The sequence below is a fragment of the Aythya fuligula genome, chromosome 17 (genome assembly GCF_009819795.1).
Source record: "Aythya fuligula isolate bAytFul2 chromosome 17, bAytFul2.pri, whole genome shotgun sequence".
NCBI classification, from domain to species: domain Eukaryota; kingdom Metazoa; phylum Chordata; class Aves; order Anseriformes; family Anatidae; genus Aythya; species Aythya fuligula.
In genome coordinates, this window is record NC_045575.1 from 3,574,056 (window position 1) to 3,595,057 (window position 21,002).

A 21,002-nucleotide genomic window follows, 5' to 3' on the forward strand; every position below is an offset into this window, starting at 1 on the left:
ATAAACACATTTGAAAAGGAAGTGTTTTTCATCATTTGCATTTTGTTTTAGAAACGCTCTGAGTTGCTGTGTATAGATATAGGAAAGATGTAGTAAGTTTGTCACACACACACAAAGACTAAGGTTTACCTGTATGGTTGTAAGAAACATTTTTAATTGCCCAAAGCATCGCTTCTGCTGTGTTTAGAAGCGATGCCTTCCATCGGCCTTGAACAAGTGGCAGGGTAGTTCACTCATACAATAGATAGCCATCATAATATGGCAACAACAACCAAAAAAACCCAAAACCGAAACCACTGCTGGGTAATGCAATACACTTAGACGTGGTAAACCCTGGAATAACAAGCTGTCTTTAACCAATCATTTTTCAGGAACACAGCCTTCTCCCTGTCCCTCCCCACAATTCATGAAACAAATCCTACCACACAACTGACAAGGCACAACACTGACGAGTGTTTCTTGGGCTTTAAACTAGCAAGTGACTGAATTGTGAAGGTGCACAGGCAGACGACACGGGAGGCCTTAGGGCTAGTGGACATTCAAATCCTCTCTGACTGGCAACAACCCTGCTGTAAGTTATACGTTACACAGGAAATTTAGCATTACCACAATTAGGAAGAACAGCTGTCTTCATCCTGCCAGTGCCTTTTTTTTTTTTAAGGGAAGCTGACAAATAGTTGTTATCCAAGGCTCCCAAAGGAAACACACACCAACACACAGCTGCAGAAAAAGCTTAAGGGGTTAAGACTACAGCTGGCAAGAGGAAGGAAAGAGGGCAGGCAGGAATCCTTCACCAGGTTTCACAAAGGTTACGTGTTCCAAGTTTTTGAAGGCACATCATAAGCTTTAGCAGCATTTGGGAGCCATTTTTTCTTGCTTGTCCTACTCAGAGGCTGCAGACAAGAGTGAAGCAGAGGTGAGCTGGAGGTGCTGATCAGAATTTAAGAAAAAAAACTGTCAGATTTGTGCTCCCGTCCAAAATTACATACTCACACTGCTCTCAGTATGCCTTTCTTTCCTAGAAAAAAAGAACAAACATAAAAATCAAGTAGTCTAACAAGAGACGTTGGGGCTACCTGTTGCTAACTAGGCAGGAGTAGGGGAACCAGGACAAATACAAGGCAACCGTGTCCCAGTTGGCTGAGATAAAACTCGAGGATGCCAGGTTCTCCTCTTGTATGAATTGGTTAACTCAGTTACATTTCAAACTAAATGCACACATTTTAAAGGGACAGCATGGGCTTCTAATAGCTTAGAAGCCCATGCTGTCTGATGATACCCAGAACAAGTCTATGGTTTTCAGGAAACAAAAATAATCCCTTTATAAAAAAAAAAAAAGTGCAGGTTAGAGCATAAGGAACCATTCCCATATTGGATAGTCGGTTACATTTGCTCCCTGAAAAAGGAGCTCTGAGCCAGTATGGAAGGTGCCACAAGTGCAGTGTACAGACTAGTGTAAAACGTGCAATGAAGCCATTCAATTTAAAAATAAAAATTAAAGAAGTGTTCTTACTCTTTCTGTGAGAACCATTAACCACTGAAAAAGAGTGCTTTAGCCTCTCCTTCCCTTTTTTTTTTTTTTTTTTTTTTTTACTTAAAGCCACAAACCAAAGTATTTAAGACTAATAAGTAATACTTGCTGGGACTCTCAGGATTTTTGAGCCAGAGAAACTATGAACACAATTTGCAACCAAAAGCCTATGAAGGTAAAAAGTCCTTAGTGCCTTTTAAAGTTTAGCTGCAGCTGCATTATGTTCAATGCTACCATGAGAAAAGGCTTTGTCATGGAAGTTAATGTTTGTGTACGAATTGCTAGATACACAGTGGAGACAAAAGACCTGTTGCTATTTTAAATGCTAACAGCCGTTACCTATTGCTGCAGGGTTAGAGCTAAGTTTGTTTTCATTAACATTAATAACACAGCCTGCAGCCTGTGCCTTTGTCCACATGTGTAGTTACCATAAATGGAGCAGTGCTCAGAAGCAAGCAGTCAGGTACCCCTGATTTGGCCACAGCATTTAGTAGTTATATGCCTTGCCATATGAACACAGTCCTATTAGGGTTCATTAGAGGAGAATAATCTATTAATGATGTATCTGGAAGAAGTTTGGCATGCATGGGGCATCAAAAGAAACTTTACTGCAGGTGCTATTTATCCTATAGGATCACAGTGCATAAACAGCAACAGAATAGAGCAAGTGATTTTACTTAAACAGTTCTGTCTGTCCCTGAGTGCTTTCTGACCACTTTGCTTCCGTTGACCTGATCCACTGCCAGCGTTTCAACCTCCGGCTGAGGCTGGGACGGCGCGACGTGGTGGATGCGATGCGCCACCCCAATGTGTGCCTTGTGTGGCTTCTCTCGGGCTGGACTGTGTGATTCACCGGATGCTCGATCTGAAGCAATTGGTGGAATAACCAACGGCCTCTCCTTGATAAGGTGGACCTCTGCCGTTTCTCTGGCCAACAAAAACGGAGTGGGATCAGGCATGGCATCCACAGGCTCTCTTAGCAGCAGCTTCCGGCTATCCGATCCTATTCTGTAGGCCTCTTCAAACTCAGGGTTGAGTGGTGTTGACAGGCTCTTCTTCATTCTGCGTCGTGGAGTCTCAGGCAGTTTGTCTTTGGGAGGGGCTGGCTTATAGTTGGACAACACTGGACTGCCAGAAGGGGTCCCCTCTGAAGTCCCACTGGAACTCAGCAGCTTCTTCTTAGTAGCGTGCAGTTGAGAAGTTAAATAAGCAATAGTGCTTGCTCTCTGCTCCAGTTCACTTGACAGCATATTGAGCTTATGGCTTTTCATTTTTAGCTCTTCCAAATACTTCTTTTCTCTTTCTTTAATAGTGTTTTCCAGCACCATTATCATTGCATTCTTTTGTTCCAGTTCTTTCAATAATTCATTGTTTTCAGCCTCTTTGCTTTTCAGTTGAGCTTCAAGATCTTCACACTTTCTTTTGAGTTCATCACTTCTTGAACTACCATTTTCTAGAAGAACAGGAAAATCAGAAGTGTTTCAAGTTAATGATAGTCATTAAGTAAAACAGTGGAGCAGGGTTCCTTTTGACAATTCAAACCCATAAGACCCCAAAGGCTAACTTGTGCAAATGCTGTAAGAATCACTTTATCTTCAGAAGCACTGGGATGGCTCTTACAGAAGAGATGAAGAGCTACTGCCACTCACCACAGTTTAAAAGAAAGCTGTTGACACCAAGTAAAGATGCTTCACGCATTGAGGTAAATGGGGATTACAGAAACCATGCTTGCTATACTTGCTCAGAATTAGAGCCATTTTGCAAACTGGCTGGTCATTAAGAGGCTCTTCTCTCACAGCAAGCACCACAGTGGCTGGTGAGCAGGCCGGAACAGCTGTCCCAGCTCACCAGGAAGACATGCCCAGGCTTTAGCTTTGGTCCCCCATGGACAGCTGAAGCCTGTGACTGTAGGCAGAGATGTTCCTCTTCGCAGTTGTAGAAGTCTCTCTGGGGATGAGGTGTCTGAGCCTGGCTGCCTCCTTTTCACAAGAACACGCCACCCTGTACACCAGGGGATCTTGCACTGTGGGCATGCCCTACAGGCTGACCCCATCTCCGCACCTGTGCCCTCACAGCACACATGGGGCATGTGGGGTGATTTTGTCACTCTTTAGTTTTTACAGCTGGACAGCTTTCCAACTGTTCAGCAGGGACCTTCAGCCCCAAATTCTCCAATAACAAGCACTCTAGTCACAGAACTTTCAACTATATATTGTTAGACATTGTCCCCTCCACAGTGGACAATGTCCATGTCTGTCACAGCACCAACACACCGGCATTACTAACAGACCACCTACTCTAAAAATAAATATGGTTATTTACTCCATAAATAATCATAACTCTGGAAAGTAGAAAGCTCCTCTTGTATCTTTTGAATCTGTAGAGTCAACATCCCACATGCAAAATATTCTCAGCTACTTGTAATGGAGAAAGTAAAACATTAAGATACATGAGGCAGTTTAACATGAACAGTAAACGAAAAATGTTAGGTATTCCTTACCTGAAAAATCTGAAGTCTTTACAGTCAGCTCATAGGTTAAATCTGAAGAGGAAAAAAAGTTGTTTAGCTTTCTTTGTTAGAACAACAACAAATAAACCACTTGGTGAGCATGTTTACAGTAACAGGAGATCCACTGCAAAAGATCAAATCTGTAAAACAAACAAACAAACAAAAACACAAAACAACCCAGCCACAGAACAATCCCATGACAGTTTTTTTTTTAAAAAGGCAGATCTTTGCTTACTGACCACACTGTCATGCCCTGAAATACACACACCCTAACTATACCCCAATGGGGGGCTCTGTTGCAGAGGCCTCACTGCTAAAATAGGAAGCAGTTACCCCATTCTTGTGAAGAGAGTCAAGCACTGACCCAGCGTATCAGCACGCTTTCCAGTTACCTGTGCAGTGCTGCTGCAGGCGTCGAATCTCAGCGTGCAGGCCTTTCAGTGTGTTGGCATGCTCTCGCTGGAGAAAGAGTAGATTCTTCTGGGCACTGTGTAGCTGGTTCTCCAGGTTTGAAGTTGCCATCCTGGCATGCAGTCGCTCTGTCAGTAAACAGATGTAGAACGGTAACACGCAGTTATCTTGCGGATATAAAGATCCTCACTACAACAAGAATCAACAGAAATAATTGAATTATACTATTAACAAACTGATATGCAAGCAAGCAAATGCCCCAGAAGTGCAAGTGTTTTTCTGTTTCATGACTGTTTCATTGAGTAGTGCTCTTGGTTCATAGAAAGCCTAATTTAACTCCAGGCCAGAGCAGCACAGGGAACTCATTTGTTTGGAGTTAACACATTTAAAGGATTAACTTCAGACAAAGTCACTAATCCTGTTACAAGATATAAGTGGAGTTCTGAGAAATGGGCTAGTATGTCCCTCTGTCTGGTTGGGTGTTCTCCATGTACCTCCTGGGTTACAGGACTCATTAACATCTCTGGACAATAAAGAGGAAGAAAGGACTAAACTACATCATCACTAAAGAGAAATGCAAAGTAAGGAGCCCTTAACACGCAGCTGAGCCCAGCAGTGTGCATGCATGTGGCTGCTCAGGGGCACCTTAGCTGAGAAGTGCACACTGGAAGGGGGAGGAGAGCGCTCTGGCTGCTGCTGCATTTCAGCTGCACTACAGCACGGACGCTGGCCCCATGGCACTGCAGCCTGGTGTCCCACACAGGCCCCAGTGACACTGCAGTGAGGCTGTGGAAAAGCACAATGTCCCATTTAAAGACAAAACAAGCAGATATTTGTTGCTGAGGTTATGAGTAAAAGGAAAACTCTTACACCACTGGGGTTTCCTCGCAGAGCAGTCTCATAAAACTAGGCCCCTGGCCACAGCAGCGCTCAGATTCAAATAAAGGCAGAAATGGTTTGCAGTGCGATGCTGAGAAGCATCTTTGAAGACCCCTGCTGTGTTACTACTGCTCCTTGTAAGGCAACAATGGTTTTAAAACATTGTATACCCACAGGCCAAACAACAGAGAAACACCTGTCTAGTAGAACTGGAGACACAGACTCACAAATGAATTCTCTGATAAAAGGTATAAGTGCCTCCTCATACAAGGTGCAGCCAGATGCTTCCCTGGGGCTCCCTCTGTGACATCTGAAGAGTACCTGGTGAGCTGCGGTGGCAGGATGACGCTCCAGAGGAGCATGGACAGGAGTTACCATGTCCCTGGTGAATCTAATCAGTCTGTCATGACACTATTTTCTTCACTGTCCTGCTTCCTAGGGAAATTTAACTCTAAAACAAGTACACTAATGAAAAAGTGCAAAGATGACAGCATGCCACCCTCCCGCAGCATAAAATTACTCAGCACAAAATCCTTCTAGTTGCTCTTGAACTTCACAGTATGACCATTGCCCCTCTCTGTGTACATAGGGTGCTCTAACATGAGCAGCACTGCTACAGCGAGGGCACACAATGCTGCTCCACCTACAGCTGTTTTGCAGAGGCTGCTGGATCTACCCGAAAAGAAGGTTTGAGAAACATATGCCCTCAATTCCTCCACATTGCTAGATTTCTCCTTTCTTTAGCAAGGAATCTGTCAAGTTTGGGAAGCCTTCTCCTCAGACAGCCCAAGAGTGTAAGGACAGCACAAAAACAGGTGGGCAGACAAGTCTGAGAGCCAGGCTGGTGGGAGGGGGAGTAGCTCATGCTGGATGGGAATTGCCCAGGCTGTGCTGGGGGAAATGCCAAATTTTCAGGGCGCCACAGAGGACAGCTGCTGACCTGCTCCCAGGAGCGAGGAGGAGAGGGCTCCCAGGTGCCCTGTGGCGCCCTGCACACAGCTGCTGCTGGTGCCCACCATCCAACAAGGAGACGGGACCGACAAAGCTGCTACCATGCTGTGTCAGACGCTGCTGTTGCACAAGGAGCATTAGCTTTGCCATTTCAATACTAAGGATAAATTGAGTTATTGGTGTAGCTTTGTAAAAGCAATTCCAGCTTTTAGATTGCAAAGATAAGACTCAGGACTCTCACCATCTGCAATGGCATTACAGCTACAGACTGTAATTGTGGGATCACATTGTGCAAGAGATGGACCTTAATTCTGTCCCCTGGCTACCTCGCAGGCAGCCTTAAGTGGTTCATATTGCTAGGTAAAACATTTCCCATTGGGCTCTTTTGGTATGTAGTTTTGTGACAAAGATTTGATTCTATAAGTTTAAAGTTAGTAGAACATACAGAGGACACAACATTCATTTGTCAGTCCTTAAGATAACACAGACTCATTTTAATTTTTTATCTTTCATCCCAAAGATGTAACCCAGGGAACATGCAAATGACCACAAAGAAACACCAGAGACAGAGCCTTGATAAAACATTTGAAAATTAAAAATGTACGTATATACACACACACAATCTTCTTGGCTTTATGCGTAACCATAACTGACATCATCAATGACTTATTCCTACCACAGAAACATATATTTGACTGTCAAAAAATAAAGTGAGGGTGTAAAAGACTTTCATGGAATTGATTTCTATGCAATAGGCAAAACAGAGCTTTCAGTTACTTTATAACGAAGATGAAAGATCAGGTTCAGTGCTCAAGAAGAACGAGGGAAACAGTGCCAACGTGCTTTATTGTGTGGAACTGGTCAGTTTGCAATCAACACAATTAAGAAAGAAGCAAGGTACAGATCAAAAATACTCTCAAAAGAGGTTTCTGGGTTGGCTAAATATGAAGTAACCTCAGTCATGCGTGCAGGCTCCTGTGCAGCCACTACATGAGAGCGCCTCGCTGAGCTGGGACTGCTTTCTGCCCTTCAGCAAGGGGACTCACTGGGAGCCCCATGGCCAGCCCAGGAACCTCTCGTGCTGCAGCCTCAGCTGGTGCCTCATGGTCACAGCAGTTACCACGGGCACTGTTAGTTTAAAGGATCGTTGATGCTTTTGCTGTTACATTTTCAAAGTGACATCATCCTGTCCGCAAAGCTGACTATACACAGAAGCTACTGAATCATCCAATTTTGTAAGTGATCATAAGAGTATTATTGACAGTATGACAGCAGAACAAAACCTGCTTCAGAGTCCATTCCCTCAACACAGCTGGAGCTGAGACTGCATGGTACACTGAGGCTCAGAAGGATTTTTACTAAGAAATGTATTTTCTAAAAAACATGAAGTACTGACAGTGCGATGTGACAGAACGGTCTACATATAATGTCCTGGAACCTTTCCCATCCCACTTGTTACTAATCACTTACATGCTTTATGCTTCTAACTATAAACCCAACAGAAGAAGTCTTCATCACCAGCAACAAACTTTGATATGAAACGTTCATAACTCAATTATTGCAAATAAATGCATTTTTAAACTAGTTTTGCGTGTTCTCACATTCAGAGCAAGGCTGTCACTGTTAATGCCTTCAATTATTTTTTCATCTTCATCTCTTCCACGCTAAAGATCACACTAAGATTACCTCATCTGAATAAAAACAAATCAGAGGCAGGCTAGTTTTATGGGTTTGGGAAGAAAAAAAAACAAACTATCAGCACCAGAGCATCACCTCCCCTGCAGCACCGGTACGTGATCAGTGAGAGCAGTTCCATCAATCCACCAGGAGTTTTAGCTACAGCCCCTCCACGGTAAGTCGGTCCTCCCTCCTCTGAGGATGAAGGACCAGAGGACTGGCGACTTGCAGGCCTTCTGCAGTCCTCCGGGGCTTTCCTTCCTCACTGCAGCCTTGCAGTCTGCCTGTCCTCTCCTTCAGCCATTGCATTGGCTGTCTAGGAAAGGGAAGGCCACTGTGGTAAAGTCACAGTTTCCACAGAGTTCATGGGCAGCAGCTTCAATCCAGTCCCCATTCAGCCCTGCCCTGTCACGTCTTCGTACACAGCACATAAAACACAGCGCAATCCTGTACTCAGGAACAGGTGAAACTACCACGGGAGCAGGGAAGATGTTTTGCAGAGACAGTCACTATACAAAGCCACTTATGCTGAGAAACCTGCTTCAGCTACACAAATTAGTATTCATAAGCATATACTCCAAGACACTATTCACTTTATAGCTATTTTACACCAAATTTAAAACACAAACCTAGGCCTATTATTAAAGCCTGGGATCTGGATAAAATAGATTTCTACTGAATCTGCCAACTGAGTTCATTAATATTAAAAATATTTTAGTTTATTTTTCTTCCCTTATTTGTGCATCAGAAATTTCCTTGTGAGTTTACCTGCAAATACATTCACATTCTCAGATACCAAGGGATCACATGCATTTCACCCACCTCTTGTTTTTCCCTGTAGGAACTTTTTAGCCAGCACCTAACCAGAAAGCTGGCCAAACTACCAAAGCAGAAGCCAGCCACAGAGAAAATATCTCCCTAGAATAGCATCCAGTCCTTTTATGTCCCTAGAGATAATACAACCGAACTGGACAAAAGGTACCTGAAAACACGGATAGATGTGCATTAGGTCAGGCAAACCTAGCCAACTGATACGTTTTGGGGCAAGTTTACCAAACAGACCATGTCAGAAGATCTAACACAGCACTAAGAGGAAGGAAAAAGCCTCCTGACACGACATCCCAGAACAGCACTCCTGAGAGCTGGGAGCTCCAAAAGCTGGACAGCACTGGTGCTCCCCCCGAGGAACCTAACACATTACACACTATGCTACATACAGAAAAACCTACAATTCATGCCTCTAACACCACCCTATTTATGCTGCTTGCATGGCTTGTTCCAAATTCTTCAGCTCTGTCAATGGAGTTTTATTTTTTTGCTTTGCTGGTGCAGCTTGTCATTTTGGAATCGTTTACTATCCTAAAAGTACTGCCGAGCAGACTGATTGCGGAGTAATTCCTCAGTAAAAGCAATCGATACAAAGGACTTAACTTCCCTACTGAGAATACTGGCTGGCACCACTGTTTAAAGACTACTCTGGCTACGGCCTACTCGACTTACTCCAAGCTCCCTAACAATTGTTAACCCCCTGTTTTGTGGTACCACACGTAGCCACAAATCACATCCAACAACCGGTCTCATGGGCAGCTGAGATCTTACAGAAATGACTATCAGTCTTCAGAATCTACTCAGGTATGTTCCTGTTGGAGTTTCTAAGAGGAAATCCTATAAAGCAGTTCCGGGATTGCAATAAGCTCATTACATCTCCTGCTCTTCCAAGCCTTAAGGAATGTGAAGCCATGGATACGATTACAATTAAAAAGCACAGGATAGATATGAGAAATGCAGACGTCACCCAAGTCCTCTGTAAGAGCCAGATGAGCAATCTTTACTCTCACTATGGAAATCAGCAGGACAGATTTCAGAGCAGCTAAGGCAATGCCGGGAAGAAAGCTGTAACCACATACCGCAGAGTAGTTTGGGCTCTATGGTTTTTCTTCCCTCTCTGGTCTCCAATGCAAGTTTTTTTTTTTTTTTTTTTTTTTTTTAAAATGCTTGCTTTGTTCTTACACAAAAGGGACTGTGAAACACAGAGCTAGGCAAACTCCAACTAGGAATGCATCTGTCACTTGATAAGGTTGATAAAACATTAAAAGGGGCATCCCAGTATTCAACACTGCACTGGTAACACACCTGGTTCACAGGAAGACCAGCATTAAAACCAATTTCCAACCTGTCACAGTCGCAAAGCTTTATCTGTATGATGTGCTGCATTCCACCCTTAAACATACAGTATTTCTCATTTCTTGACCACTACAAAACATTTCTAGATATAGCTAGAGATTTAGATCCGGAGACATCCCCCCAAGCAGTGGATTTAGAATTTGTTATGAATACAGTCTGGGAGAGCAAACTGAATGAAGCAGCTCTCCTTCAGAAATGTGAAGTGCAACACTACTCCCTGCTGCACCTGAGTCCTCATCTTCTCTTTACTATGGGAAGGTAATTGAACGTTCTTGTAAGCTCACCCTAAAAAGGAACTGTTCCATCTCTTTCCTGAGTGCGTGTTCCCTTAAAAAGGGAAAAAACGTCTTAAATTTAAAATAAAAAGAAAGAAACGAGCTTACAATATCCAACATCATCACATGCTCACCATAAACAACTGCTAACATTTTAACAGCCAAATCCTACCTTGTAGATGATGAACAGGCTCCAGGCCTTTTCTGATCTCAATTATTTGGATAGAGTTCAAAATATTTCAATGAAATGAGTGTAATTTTCTGGCTCTGTATTATTAGGTGCCAGCGCACAACATCAGAGCATATCCATACCTTGCTGCAAGATAAGAAGAGGGAGATGATAATCTATGATTTTAGACACGGTCTAAAGGAATCTACTGCAACAAATCTCAACTGACCACAATTATTTAACATTTTCATTCCTGTTTGGGATCCACTGAACAAAACAGAAAACAGAACAATCTCCTTCAAAAGAGATGGGGCAATTATCACCTGGAAAACCAACCACTTCAGCTCCCTGCCAACAAATATCCAAGTCTTTTTTGGAGACACATTTGGGCAGGCCAGCCTCTCCCTCTAAACTGGTATCTAGCTGTTGCCCCCTCAAAATGTGACAAAAACTGCCAGAACACTTTTTGCATGCTATACAAAATACAATTTCAAGAACTAATTAAGGACATGGGTTCTCTTGGAAGAACCTTGTAAGTGACAGTCCCCATTTTACAGGCTGCCACTGACCTGACCAAATATTGCTCAGTACTGTAAGCTCTAATGATAAAATGCCCAACTGCCGGACACTTAGCTGTTCTTTGCTTAGATCAGCTCTCCCATCTCTAGAGACTTATGCCATCCGAAAAGTGTTTGGTCAGCTTGTTTCAAAGGACACGCAGAGAAAGCCTGCAGTCTCCACAGCCAACTCGAGGGCTTTGCTGAGTGGCCTTCTGCTCAGACATTTCCTTTACCCGCACAGCTGATCCAGTACGACTGCATGTCCATCGACATAGATCCAGCAGGACATCCCAAAGACAGTCTGCTACGCAGGAGCAGATGTATGACTCCCTCCCCACCCCACTGTGCATTAGAACAGACCACGTTCACTAGCTAGCAGCTCTTGAAGTTCACCCTGCCTTTCAGACTACACACTAGGCCATTGCAGCCACCTTCAGTATGCAGCTCAGCTTGTAGCAACAACTCCGGACACTATTCCTGTGATTCTGTGCCAACGTCTATCAGTTCTTATCGCATCTAGCTGTGGTCCCAGGACGCTGTTCTCACGCCCTTTTAGTTTATGTCTTTAAAGCCAGACAAAATTAATTCTTTCCTGGAGACAGCTGAAGGCAAAGATGAAATGTGCCACCCCCCTCCTAGAGGAAGGATGACTGTTTTCTCAGCACCCCTTCTATTTCTAACACTTTTTGATGTTGTTTCACTGGGTAGATTTTCCACCCCGTTTCTTCTTCATTTTGTGATTAGGGATTCTGCAGACTCTTTACAGGGAATCTCTGAATATCCCTGAGGAAGCAGAGTTTTAATATTTTAGTAAAAAGAATAAAATTTTGTTACTGTAACAGCAGTGGGCATGGCAGCAGGAAGAATAATTAAGAGGACACATCTCTGGTAGCAACGCTTTCATTCCTCCAGATGCCTTAACCTAACAGGCTGGTGGTGCAGGAACCACCGACTGCTTACACGCTGCCCTGTGTGAAGCCATGAGGACTGACAGGGACAACAAACACGGTTCCCGTCCTTGAGACCGCACCACCCTGGGGCCGTCACAGTGGAAGGAGGCTAAAAATAAGCCAACGGTAAGACCGCTGGTATGCCAGAGACTGGAAGAGAATCACATTGAAGTGAAGCGGTCCTGCAGCGGCATTTTAGACCTGCGTATTTTCCAACTGTTGCCAAGGTATCCCAACACTATGGCAACCGATGCTATGGCTGTCAAGAAGAAAGGGCTTACTCTGGCAGAAAACACTGGAAATGACTAAAGTTGGGCATTAGGGAAATGGGGAAGGCATCACCTAAGTAGCACCAATTACTTCAAAAACAATACTCTTCTTTAACGATGATTTTTTTTTTTTTTTTAAGTTATATTAAAACCCCTCATGAGTAAAGGGGTAATTTAGCAGAACTGGCAGGCTCTCATCAGTAGCTCCTGATGAGTGGATTTTCTATTTTATTCACCCCTTCATTCATCCCGGGAAGGAAGGAGTTTGTCACTTTAATACAGCCTCCATCAAAGCTTTCACAAATTGCACCCCAATCACAACTGGATAATATTGGAAATATATAATATTGGAAAGAAACATACTGCTCTTTCTACTAAAGCCAGTTTCTTTTGCAAGAAGGGCAATGAAAAGGAAGTTAGTCTCCAATTCCCCTCAACACTAACATAATATCAGTGTTGCACATAAGAATGACTCTGATCCTATTACTTTCACAGTCATTAAGTTCTCCGGCTTCAGTTAAAGCTAAATCAGGCCTTCACCTTGTATAGCACCTGTGGGAGGCGTAGAAGGGTATGTTAAGTACAACTACAAACTTACGCTTAGAAATTATACCGTGATGGAAAAGTCTTTTTTTTCCCTTATGAACACAACTTTGTGCTATCTTTTGAGTTCACTCTCTATGACCAGTAAGCGATGTGTGAATCACAGAAAGAAGTCACAGAAGGTGTATGTGTGTCATTTTAAAACGTCCCAGTTCTAAAGGCTTAATGAAACGCCAACCAAAGCAATTATTATGGCTGGTTTCACATAAGTGACTTCTTTTTTTCCCCTCCCACTTAGTAGAAAAATAACCTGCCACGATGCAGATGTGCAATTGTTCAGCTATCCAGACTAGCCACAACTTTGCCTCACAGCTTCCACTCGGATATACCGAGAAAGTTCACTGCCACGTTTGTGAAATGCTCCAAATCCACCTTCCCCCGGACTGTCTAGTGCTGCAGGCTGGGGAATTGGTCCCACTGACACAGAGCCACCTTCCCACTGACTGGTTTTCACTGAGGGATTCACAGTGCAGCCACCTGAAGGGGAAAATGGGTGAGCAGAACAGGTGAGTGGGATGGGCAGAAGTGCCTCCTGAGGCAGCAGTGCCAGCTCCTAGCACTGCCCTGAACTTGAGCTCCCACTGCGAGGACAGCAGAGGGCATGATTTTCAGAGTTCACCCAGGATGAAGAGTGTCAAGAGAACTGGCTGGATCCCGCTGCAGAGCACAGCTACTTGAACTGCTCTGCAGAATAAAACAACATTTTTCCAGGCAAGTTGAACAGGCTGAGGAGTATGTTTGTTCTCTAAAGCATTCTGTGACAGTCGTTTCCTAAGGCATCGATTTGATTGTTTGAGAACAATCAAACAGATGAAAATTACTCTCCATTTTGCTGAAGTAAAGGTTTTGAGAGCTGCTGCTGACAGGAACCTAGGGGCAGTGATTACCTATGTCTAAGTTCTCCCCTTAAAAAAGTACAAGATTTTTTATTAAATAATATGATGCTGAGACCTAGGTACCTTGTACTCTTACCTACATAACCCAGGTACCTGGAAGACAGCAAAGCTAACAGAGCTTGAATCAAGTTTTCATGAGGAACGGAAAGCAAACAAGCACATATACTTGTGTTACAAAGGAAACCTGCCACTAATGACATCATTCAGGCTTTTTCCACACAGACACCCCCTACGTGCGACACCTCTGCCCCACAGTGGTGTGATCAATGGCACCTTGTGTGCCCTCCCTCTGGGCACCGCCTCGAATTACCAGGAGCTACCTTCCCTGGTGAACCTTCAGCCTTTCTACAGGCAGGCACTTGTGGGAAAGGAATTTGCAGGTGGCTTCGCGCTGTTTCACATGTCCCTGAATTAGAGAGAATGAGGAAACGAGTGGTAGAAACAAAAACTCGAGCAAGGTTTAGATAAAAGTAAATTGGCTACAGTGTTAAAGATGAGCTTTGGGCATTGGCCACTTGCTGGCTGGCTCAAGGCGCGTGTCTGAGGGTCTCTAACCAACTGTATGACAGATTCGGGCGTGAGGACAGCGCGTGGGGCTATGGGGAAAGTAAATGTAGTAGTGAAAAAGGGCAATAAATGTCTCCTGTTCAAGAGCTATCAGGAGTCTGTGTCTTGCATCCCTTCAGCACTGTTCTATTTGGGTGGAAGTCATGAAAAGATCCAGTTTTCAGTGAAGCAATACTTTTAAATAACTTTGATCTTGAATCCTGGCTCTTACACACATAATTAAGACTGACAAGCAGCGAGATATTTTAATGATATTTTCAAGTAACACCCCAAGTTTTCCTAGGAGTGAAATGAGAATAAACGTGCTCCTCAACAGCAGGAAGGACAGGGATCCAAATAAAAGGCTTTTTTTTTTTTTTTTTTTAAGAAAATAAAAAGACTATTTTAAAACCAGCTTGCAGATATTCCAATACACTCAGAATACATTATTTTCAGAAAAGATTTGCCACATCTCTAACTTCTTGTAGCATGTAAATGTACTGCTCCCGTTTATAATACCATGCTCCTTCATATCATCAAGGGAAACAAGCTGATGCAGCATCCCCAGACAACGTTACTGATCCCATGGAGATAATGACCAACACCCATTATCAGACTGCTGGACAGCTTCACTTAGAAGAAAACAGTTTTGCTATCATTTAAAAATGAACACCAACAGATCAGGCACACGCTCACTGAAGATACTACAACCAGATATATGAAGGATACTGGCTCTCAGAGAAGTGCAGGAATCGGAGACAAGGTGCAGCAGGCAGCACCTGAACACCAACACTCAAACCCGGCTCTCCAAAATACAGCATTCATCATCTTCAATTGCTCTTTCAGGTGGTGCGTTAGACACACGCACACGAAAGGAGCTGGGAGTGTTCTGGCATGCTGCGGATGCAAAGGGAAGCCAGGCTCTGATGACAGCCTCCTGCTTGAACAAAGGGCAAGCGCCACGCTCGGGCTCCACCCTGGCGCTCAGCACCACGTCTCCAAGGGACAGGACCAGCGCTGCCACAGCCCGGCCTGCCCACGCTGCTGGCAGCTGCACAGCACCAGCTGACTGCAGCATGCTTCCACTGCCGACAGCGTGCAAGCAGAAATAAGGCACACAAACCTGTGCTTTTCTACATCTCACAGCCACTCCAAGCACACACGATGTTTTATTGTATGCTGCAGAAAACTGACATGAACAAAGCTGCAGACAGCCAGACCACAGATGGTTCATGCAACTGCCTTTTCTCAACACCAACACCCTTAGGTCTTTCTTTTCTCAGCCTGTGACTTTGTTTTTCAAACAACCAGCTGCAGGAAAACAAGGAAGATCTATGCACTTGTCTACTCTGACTACCCCTATTTCCCCTAAAGCACAACAGCAAGCTACCCGACACAGGGATTTCTTCAGTAAGTTGCTGCCTGTTAAAAACCCACTGCTGTTAGTTACTCACAGACGCATTTACACAGATACACAAATCCATAGTGTCACTTGTTACTTGTCACCAAAAAGATCTCAAGCATTATGAACTATTTCAGAAAGATGTTTACAATTTGCTACGTTTTTTTTTTTTTTAACTACAAAAAATGAGGTGAAACATGAACTTGAGCAAAAAATGGATTACATAACAGCATTCTGTTTACACAAGTAAGCATTGCAATACATTGTGAATCTTGAGAATATAATCTTGAGGATTTTGCAATTCTAAAACACAATTTCTTAACCCATGGAAAAGCAATAACACACTTAGAAATCAGTGCCTAATGGTATTAAAGGCAAACTAGTTTGTACACAGTAAAGTAGAAGGGCTACAGTTGTACTAATGTTCCAAAAATATTTTACCGTACGTTATGCTTCACATTCTGCAATAATAGGACCAGGGAGTTTTTCTTCTCCCTGCTGCTGTTAAAGGACCCACTAACGTGGCAGATGTGAACAAACAAATATATTGCCCTTAATGCCTACAGCCCCTTGAATTAGGGCATATGGAAGAAGAGCTTGATTTTTGTAATTAGAATGATAAAGAATATACATTTTAAATACATTTAAAAATAATTTAGAAACCTTAGAAGTATGCAATTATACCTGGAATCTTAAGTAAAGGAAAGAGCTTTATGGAATGAAATAAGATTGCTATTTCTGAGTTTACAGCAACCGCTGGACCTAAAACTGCATTGAGCATTTGGACTGGTCACGAGGCCTTTGTCTTTTCTAAGGTGATAGGGGCGGAAACTTTACAGATACACAAAGCAGAAGTATGGCAATAGGATGAAAACAAACAGTTATGCATCGGTTCAGCCAATTTTCTAATATATTTCTACATATTATATAATCAATATTTTCTGCTTAAGCAGATGATACTTTCCTCTGTTACAGCCCTTTTTCACGAAAAATCACTGCTGGAACCTCAGCACAACATTCACATAATTACAAGTCTTTTATTATCTGCTTAAAAAACGCTAGCTTTAAATAAATCAAAAAGTGATGCTCAATTCAAGAGCACGAATGTCTGTTTTTGTTTAAGAGCATAAACATCCAGCTTCCCTCAGAGGTTCAGTCACAATAAAGCACTACGGAATTACATTTGCTAACGAGCAAGTTATACAGAAAAAAATGCACTGCATTTAGTCTTATCTGTTTATTTATTTATTACGTTAAGGAGCATAGTTTATATTGCCAAAGCCTCAATAAAGCCTTTTAAGCTTGAGCATCTTACCACCGAGGCAAAGCCAACAAGTACCCTGGGTGCCTCCTGTGCACCTGCAATGCAGATCAAAACGGCCAATTCCACCCTCCAAGGCCGCCTCGGCGTCTGGGCTTTCATTCACCTCCACGGGCTCGGCTCTGCCCAGTTTTGCTGCCCAGCTCCCACCCTGCTGCTGTCACCCCCGGAGGCAGCGCCCCTCCTTCCTTCCTCCCGTGTCCCACCCCAGGTCTCGGGTGGCAGAGCCTCCCCGCAGCTGGCAGCTCTCCACATCCGATGTCGCGCCGCATTTCTTTGCTGCCAGGCGTTCCCTCGGGAGGAACCCGCTCGCCTCAGCCCAGGGTCGCTCCCCACCCACCTGCTCCTGCCTTAACCGGCACAAGGGCAGCGCTAAGGCCGCCAAGCAAAACCCGGGGCGGGGGGCGGCAGCGCCGGCGGGGCCGAGCTGCGTTTTCCAGACAGGGAGAGAAAAACGGGGGCGGCTCCCCGGGGCCGGGGGCACCCAGACCGAGGTCCCCGGCCAGCAAGGAGCCGGCAGCCGCCCTCCTCCTCCTCCTCCTCCCCTCAGGAGCACGAAGCGGGGCTGCCCAGCCCCCGGCCAACCCCCCCCGCCCCTCTCCTCTCCTCACCTCACCGCCGCCGCCCCCGCCCCGGAGCCGCCTCACAAAGGCCGGGGGGGTCCCCTCAGCCCCTCACGACAGCGGGGGGACGACGACGACGACGACAACGCGGAGCCGTTGGGGCCGCATCCCCTCAGCCGCAGCCCCACAGCCCCGCCACCCCCCACCTCCGGCCGCCCCTCACCTGCCTTCGGCCCCTCGGCGGCCGGCAGCGCTCAGCCCTCAGCCGCGGCTCATGGCGCCCGCCGGAGCCCCGCGGGGCCGGCGCTCACCGGCGGCGGTGACGGGGGGGGAGGGATACGAAGGGGGGGGGGGGGACACGGACGGGGCCGGGGGCGGCGGCGGCGCAGGCGCAGGTGCGGTTGCGGCAGCCCGGCCCGGCGCTATGGCAACGGGGAGGGGGGGGGGGGGGCAGCGGCCGTTACCGCGTTCCCGCCCACGGAATGTGGGGAGGGGGGGGACGGGACCTGGCCGCGCGCTGAGGAGCGGGAAGCGCGCGCGGGGGGCGGGAAGCGCGCGGCGGCTGCAGGGGGCTCGCGCGCGTGGCTGCAGCGCGGAGCGCGCGCACGGCGCGTGTGCAGCCCGCGGGCGGGAACGGGGGGCCGCGCGTGTTGCAGCGCTGTGGCGGGGGGATAAAGGGAGAGCAGCCGAGTTTGGGGGATTTTTGTGCCGATTTCTTTCTTTCTTTTTTTTTTTTTTTTTGCTCCCGGCCGCACGTGTGTGCGCTTTGCTGCAGGGTATCTGAAATAGGCACAGCTGCATCTGGACTGCTGCATGGGTGTGCTGCTGGGGGTGGCTCTGCGCTCCGTGCGCACCTCTGCACGTGCACCGTGTTTGTGCGCTGCTTTCTGCACCGACACGTGCACGTGAGCTGCACTCACACCAGCTGGGCACATCCTGGATGCGCAGCCCTGGATGTCTGTGCATCTGTGTTGGCTGCACGAAGCCACGTGAGATGAGGCCGAGTACCACAATCACATTTCTGTCTGCTCATACAAGTTCATGTGAGCATCAACAGACGCCCAGAACCCCCTGCACCCAACAAACGCAGTGAGGTTGGGGCAGTCGGGGACTTGGCCATCACTAGGACGTTTTCCCTGTGAACACATGGGGAGAGCTGAAGCTTCGCCTTGCACACAGACTGTGGCTTTTCTGTGTTTGTAATGGAAATAAAATACTTCGTTATGGGGGACTTCAGAATGAAGACATAGAAACTTGATGATATTCTAAGGAAAAAGAAACATGCCCAACACAGGCTGGGTATATTTCAATATATGCATTTCAAAACTTACCCCAAACCAAACTGAGCACGAAGCAGCAAGCTGTTGGGTCTATGGCTCCTTAGCATGATTCAGTTGCACATAAACAAATGGAGGATGATCTACGTGTGCTTTGCACCGTGGGGCTCCTGGAGCTGGGGGAAATGCAGCACAACATCGCCTAGAGGGAAATATTTTCCAGAAGGCTTATTAGTTCTTAGTTAGCAAAGCTAAAACCAAAAATAAAGGATAAGTTTTAAATGGATAAGTGTTAAGTGGGAATCTAGGCGTGAAACGACGAGCAGAGAGGAGGCTGTGCAGGGATGCGCAGGAACCGGCTGGCAAGGTCAGGCAGAGCTGAACAAGCCCTCTCCCACTCGTGGATTTCCTTCCATTTTATCTCAGATCCATCCAGCTTTTTATATAAAACAGGCCGTAACAGGGTGGACTCTTAATTTAGGATCCTGTTAGGTGATGAAGGAATGGTCTGAGGAGCTGATTCACGTAGGACTCGTGCCAGGAGAGAAATGCATTTTGCTGTTTGACTCATCCTGGCAGGGAAGATGGGAGGATGTTAAATTCAATATGGGTCCTTAATAACCTAACACAGATGAAGGAACCCCCCAGCCGTGTTGCTGGACAGAAACTGCTTTTTATGAACTGCCCTTGGGAGTGTGACGTTCAGACAAGAGAAAGAGATGCCTGCAGCCCAACAGTGTGTTGGAAACAAAAGGACAAAAGCACAGACATTTAGAAATGAACTAGAAATAGTGCTTAACAGTGCAATTTTTTTTCTGAAGTTTTCAGTTCTGTGAGGTTTCAGCCTGCAAACGTCACCCCAGTTTGTGGCTCTGCTTCAGCAGCTGCATTGGCTGCCAGGTGAGTGGCATGCTGAGCTGCCCCACTTTCGTGTTCAAAACGGGAATATCTTGGTCGTGCAGGGTGCTGCCAGCTTGGTAATTAACGTGCCATGAATATCTGCAGAGCTCTTTAAAGTCCTGAAAAAGGGGGTGCTGAGTAGTACAGCTAACTGTGCTCAGTGGCTCCTCCTTGCAGAAGGGGAGGAAGTTCAGGCCCTGACCACAACTCTTGGCCAAGGGTTTTGTCCCCAAAATGCAAATCAACAGGTCAGCAAAGGGTAAATCCAGGCCCTTAAGATAGGAGTGCCCTCCAGTAAACTCTCCATCAGGGATCACAAAGAGCTGTGACTTGCTGTGCAGCAGTCCTCCAGGCCCTACCTGTGCTGCCTGTGGCCATGCCTCTGGTGTAATTGTCAGTGCTTCCCAATTACAGCTGCCTCTGAAAAACGCAGGCACTCTTTTGAAGACGGGCTCTAAGCAACCACCCCAGGGTCAGATGAGGAAACTGAGATAAATCCCAGATCTGACTCCCATGATTTGACCGGATCAGGAAGAAAATCCAGCAAGCAGCCACCCGATCTGTGGACCTCCGAGTCCTGGCTGTCGGTTCAAAGACCTCTGTCCCTTTATGGCTTATTCAACCACACAGTCAGGCTCTGCAGAGCGGGGAACTCCTTGCAGCAGTGGATTTACCTGGATCTGACGGGATGCAAGCATCTGCAGACTGCCAGTACCCTGCTGCTAAGCGCAGCTTGGCCAGTTTGCCTGGGAGCAGCTGGAGAACCGCGCTGATCCCACACCACGCAGCCCTGCGTGCCCTCTGCAGGCTGGCTGGGCCGTGCTGGAAGCATCTCCAAAGTTTATATATAGAAATAAACCAAGCGGCTGCAAAGCCTGAGCAGGCAGTGTAATGCCCATGCAGGCAGGAGGCTCCCAGCAGTGCCGGCAGCAGCAGGAGCTCTTCTCTGTGCCATGCTGCCTGGGGACAGAGAAAGGGATTGTGTAAGGATGAGTGGAAATCAGTTTGTACTTGGTTGAGGGGCCATGTACACTTTAAAAGGTCCAAGCTAATTAATGGGAGACAAGTGTCAGGGAGAGGTGGGGGCAAGGCTGATGCTGTCCTGTACCTGTCTCAGATGATCCGCCTC

The 21,002-nt window shown here is 46.0% G+C and overlaps 1 protein-coding gene across 6 annotated transcripts; it reads right to left on the minus strand.

Moving 5' to 3' along the window:
• Positions 1-132: 132 nt before the first annotated feature.
• Positions 133-19,045, minus strand: CCDC92 (coiled-coil domain containing 92). Of its 6 annotated transcripts, none has more exons than XM_032199234.1 (4): positions 19,028-19,045; positions 4,433-4,579; positions 4,032-4,073; positions 133-2,984 (listed from the first exon to the last, which is right to left on the minus strand). In XM_032199234.1, the coding sequence occupies exons 2-4, from the start codon at positions 4,560-4,562 to the stop codon at positions 2,209-2,211; spliced, it is 948 nt and encodes a 315-aa protein (XP_032055125.1). In that variant the 5' UTR covers positions 4,563-4,579; positions 19,028-19,045; the 3' UTR covers positions 133-2,208. The 6 variants fall into 6 exon arrangements, with proteins under 6 accessions (XP_032055125.1, XP_032055123.1, XP_032055120.1 ...); XM_032199232.1 differs by lacking the exon at positions 19,028-19,045 and adding an exon at positions 17,924-18,034; XM_032199229.1 differs by lacking the exon at positions 19,028-19,045 and adding an exon at positions 17,920-18,034.
• Between the last annotated feature and the right edge of the window lie 1,957 nt (positions 19,046-21,002).

Excerpts from the sequence above, each read along its gene's own strand:
- CCDC92 (XM_032199234.1), bottom strand. The coding sequence starts at position 4,562 with ATGGCAACTTCAAACCTGGAGAACCAGCTACACAGTGCCCAGAAGAAT. Across the intron at positions 4,074-4,432 it reads CCTGCAGCAGCACTGCACAG|ATTTAACCTATGAGCTGACT; the intron begins GTAACTGGAAAG and ends TTTCCTCTTCAG. Across the intron at positions 2,985-4,031 it reads AAAGACTTCAGATTTTTCAG|AAAATGGTAGTTCAAGAAGT; the intron begins GTAAGGAATACC and ends CTGTTCTTCTAG.